Source organism: Mandrillus leucophaeus, unplaced genomic scaffold (genome assembly GCF_000951045.1).
Source record: "Mandrillus leucophaeus isolate KB7577 unplaced genomic scaffold, Mleu.le_1.0 Scaffold1164, whole genome shotgun sequence".
Lineage (NCBI taxonomy): Eukaryota > Metazoa > Chordata > Mammalia > Primates > Cercopithecidae > Mandrillus > Mandrillus leucophaeus.
Genome location: NW_012099921.1, coordinates 130307 through 133689, shown reverse-complemented (window position 1 = coordinate 133689; position 3383 = coordinate 130307). Strand labels below are relative to the sequence as shown.

General features: G+C 46.6%; 1 protein-coding gene across 4 annotated transcripts in view; it reads right to left on the bottom strand.

Moving 5' to 3' along the window:
• ZSCAN2 (zinc finger and SCAN domain containing 2) overlaps positions 1 to 3383 on the bottom strand; it is a 24275-nt gene that overhangs the window by 4389 nt on the left and 16503 nt on the right. Inside the window, exon 3 of one of the 4 annotated variants that reach the window (XM_011999205.1) lies at positions 1696 to 2007. The exons of the other annotated variants lie outside the window; for them this stretch is intronic. Coding sequence (XP_011854595.1) covers positions 1973 to 2007 — 35 coding nt within the window. The 3' untranslated portion in view covers positions 1696 to 1972. Of the gene's footprint in view, positions 1 to 1695; positions 2008 to 3383 lie in introns of those variants that run through there. 4 annotated transcript variants of the gene reach the window in all.

The window sequence follows — 3383 nt, the reverse complement described above, 5'->3', positions numbered from 1 at the left end:
TTTTTGTATTTTTAGTAGAGATGGGGTTTCACTATGTTGGCCAGGCTGGTCTCGAACTCCTGACCTCAGGTGATCTGCCCGCCTGGGCCTCCTAAAGGGCTGGGATTACAGGCGTGAGCCATTGCACTCGAACTCTCAGTGACATTTCTATTATTAAAGCTAATAAACTTTATTTAAGGTTAGATGCTCAATTAATTTTCAGTAAGTTAATGTAAACCCTCACATACAAACATGATAAAATTGGACATGCCCCTCTCAGGCAGGACCTGGGCTCCACTCTTGCCTTCAGTCAATTTAAGATCACATTTATTTTTATTTTTTATTTTTTTGAGACAAGGTCTCAGTCTGTCACTGAGGCGGTAGGACACTGGCGAGATCGCAGCTCACTGTAGCTTTGACTTCCTAAGCTCAGGTGACCCTCCCACCTTAGCCTTGCAGGTAGCTGGGATTACACAGGTGTATGCCACCACACCCAGCTAATTTTTTTGTATTTTTGTAGAGATGGGGTTTTGCCATGTTGCCCAGGATAGTCTCAAACTGCTGGGCTTAAGTGATCCTCCTGCTTCGGCCTCCCAAAGTGCTGGGATGACAGGCATGAGCCACCACGCCTGGCCATAAGATCACATTTAAAATTGAAAACAGGCATATAATTACACTCTAAGCTTACACTGACACACATGCTGCTGCTAATCTGTGGGTTCATAGAATTGCCCTCTAGCCACACCCTTCATATCACTAGAGGACAGATACAGGCGCAAGGCGCACAAGGTATACTCTGACTTGGCAGGACCAGGAATTCTGTGCTTCCTCAACTTCCTGCAAGACAGTTTTTTTTTTTTTTTCCGAGATGGAGTCTCACTTGGTCACCCAGGCTGGAGTGCAGTGGCGCAATCCTGGCTCAGTGCAAGCTCCACCTCCTAGGTTCAAGCAATTCTCCTGCCTCAGCCTCCTTAGTAGTGTAGCTGGGACTCCAGGTGCATGCCAACACATTGTTTCTGGCTAATTTTTGTATTTTCAGTAGAGATGGGGTTTCACCATGTTGGCCAGGCTGGTCTCAAACTCCTGACTTCAAGTGATCCGCCCGCCTCAGCCTCCCAAAGTGCTGGGATTACAGGCGTGAGCCATTGCGCCTGGCCATGGAAGACAGTTTTTTTACTTGTTTTTTTCATTTGTTTGTTTTTTTTTTTTTTTTGAGACAGAGTTTTGCTCTTGTTGCCCAGGCTGGAGTGCAGGGGTGCGATCTCGGCTCACTGCAACCTCTGCTTCCCTAGTTCAAGCGATTCTCCTGCTTTAGCCTCCCAAGTAGCTGGGATTACAGGCATGTGCCATCACGCCTGGCTAATTTTGTATTTTTAGTAGAGACAGGGTTTCTCCATGTTGGTCAGGCAGGTCTTGAACTCCCACCTCAGGTGATTCGCCCGCCTCGGCCTCCCAAAGTGCTAGGATTACAGGTGTGAGCCACCATGTCTGGCCCGAAGACAGTTTTTTGGCAAGTTTTGAGCATAGAGCCCTGCTATCATCTCTCCTCTAGAAGAACCTGCAGGCCAAGGCCCTGATTTATTTTTAGCAAACTAACATGCCCAAAAACATTTTTTTTGGGTGATTTTACTAATTGAATAGGTAACATTAGCTAATAAGGCTGTTTTTGCTGTTTTAAAATCAGAACTGGTGAGCTCTCGAATGATCTCGGAAGCAACAAGGAAAACAAGTAAAACTCCAATTTTATTTTCAGTGAGATCAGAAGATAAAATTTGCAGACACCAAAATACATGTCAGGGCTTCCCAAAACAGCAGACTGGGTAGAAGCAATGAGGAAGGAAGTGCAATGAATAAGCATGGAAAGCCCTGGGTTGGGAGGGAGCAGATTTCAGAAAGCTCAGGCAGAAAATCACTTCCTGTGTTTGGGAACTGGGGTAAGTAGGGCAGGCTTCTTTGGTTCAGAGAGGCAAAGGAGGTGAGGCTGCAACCGGAATCACACAGGGCAGCCATGTATGCAGGAAGCTGTTTCTGGAAAGCAGAGAAGGAAAGAGCCTTTGACCCACACACATTAATCCACAGAATTTATTTATTTATTTATTTATTTATTTAAGATGAAGTCTCACTCTGTCGCCCAGGCTGGAGTGCAGTGGCACAATCTCAGCTCACTGCAACCTCTGCCTCCCAGGTTCAAGCGATTCTCCTCCCTCAGCCTCCTGAGTAGCTAGAATTACAGGTGCACACCACCACCCCACCCCACCCCCGCCCCCGGCTCATTGTTTTTGTATTTTTAATACAGATGGAATTTTGCCATGTTGGCCAGGCTGGTCTCAAACTCCTGACCTCAAGTGATCCAACTGACTCGGCCTCCCAAAGTGTTGGGATTACAGGCTTGAGCCACTGCGCCTGGCCCGAGGAATTACTATTACTGAGAAAAGTGATCATTTCCATCCATAAAAATAATTAAATGAGGCAACTGCCTTTATAAAGGAATACCACAGAGTAGAGCTTGAAGAAGGGATGGTGAGACAACAGAAAGACATGAAATGTACACTAGAAGAACTCAGGAAAGGAGGGAAAATCACACAGAGAAATGAAGACAACAGGAAAAGGAGCACAATGGGAATAGGCATCTTGGAAAGCAGAGAATGGGAAAAAGAGGACCAAAATGAGAAAGCAATGACAGGAAATGGAAACAAAGGAATAGGTTAAAAGGATTAAAAAGAATGATAGAGGGCCGGGCGCGTTGGCTCAGGTCTGTAATCCCAGCACTTTGGGAGGCCAAGACAGGTGGATCACTTGAGCCCAGCAGTTTGGGACAGCTTGGGAAACATGGCAAAACCCCATCTCTACAAAAAATACAAAAATTAGCCAGGTGTGGCTGCACACACTTGTAGACCCAGCTACTTAAGAGGCCAAGGCAGGACTATTGCTTGAGGCCAGGAGGCAGAGGCTGCAGTGAGCCATGTTTGCACCACTGGACTCCAGCCTAGGTGACACAGTGAGACCCTATCTTAAACAAAAAGATAGAAAGAGAAGTTAGGCAAAAGGAGAATCAGTAAACAACTGGAGTTCTCAAAAAAGAAAACTCAATAGAACTAATACTTAAAGGCCAGGCGTGGTGGCTCACGCCTGTAATCCCAGGACTTTGGGAGGCTGAGGCGGGCGGATCACAAGGTCAGGAGTTTGCGACTAGCCTGGCCAATATGGTGAAATCCCGTCTCTACAAAAAAAATTCAAAAATTGGCTGGGTGTGGTGGCAGACACTTGTAGTCCCAGCTACCCAGGAGGCTGAGGCAGGAGAATCACTTGAACCCGGGAGGCGGAGGTTGCAGTGAGCTGAGATTGCAGCACTGCACTCCAGCCTGGGCGACAAAGCGAGATTCCATCTCAAAAAAAAAAAAAAA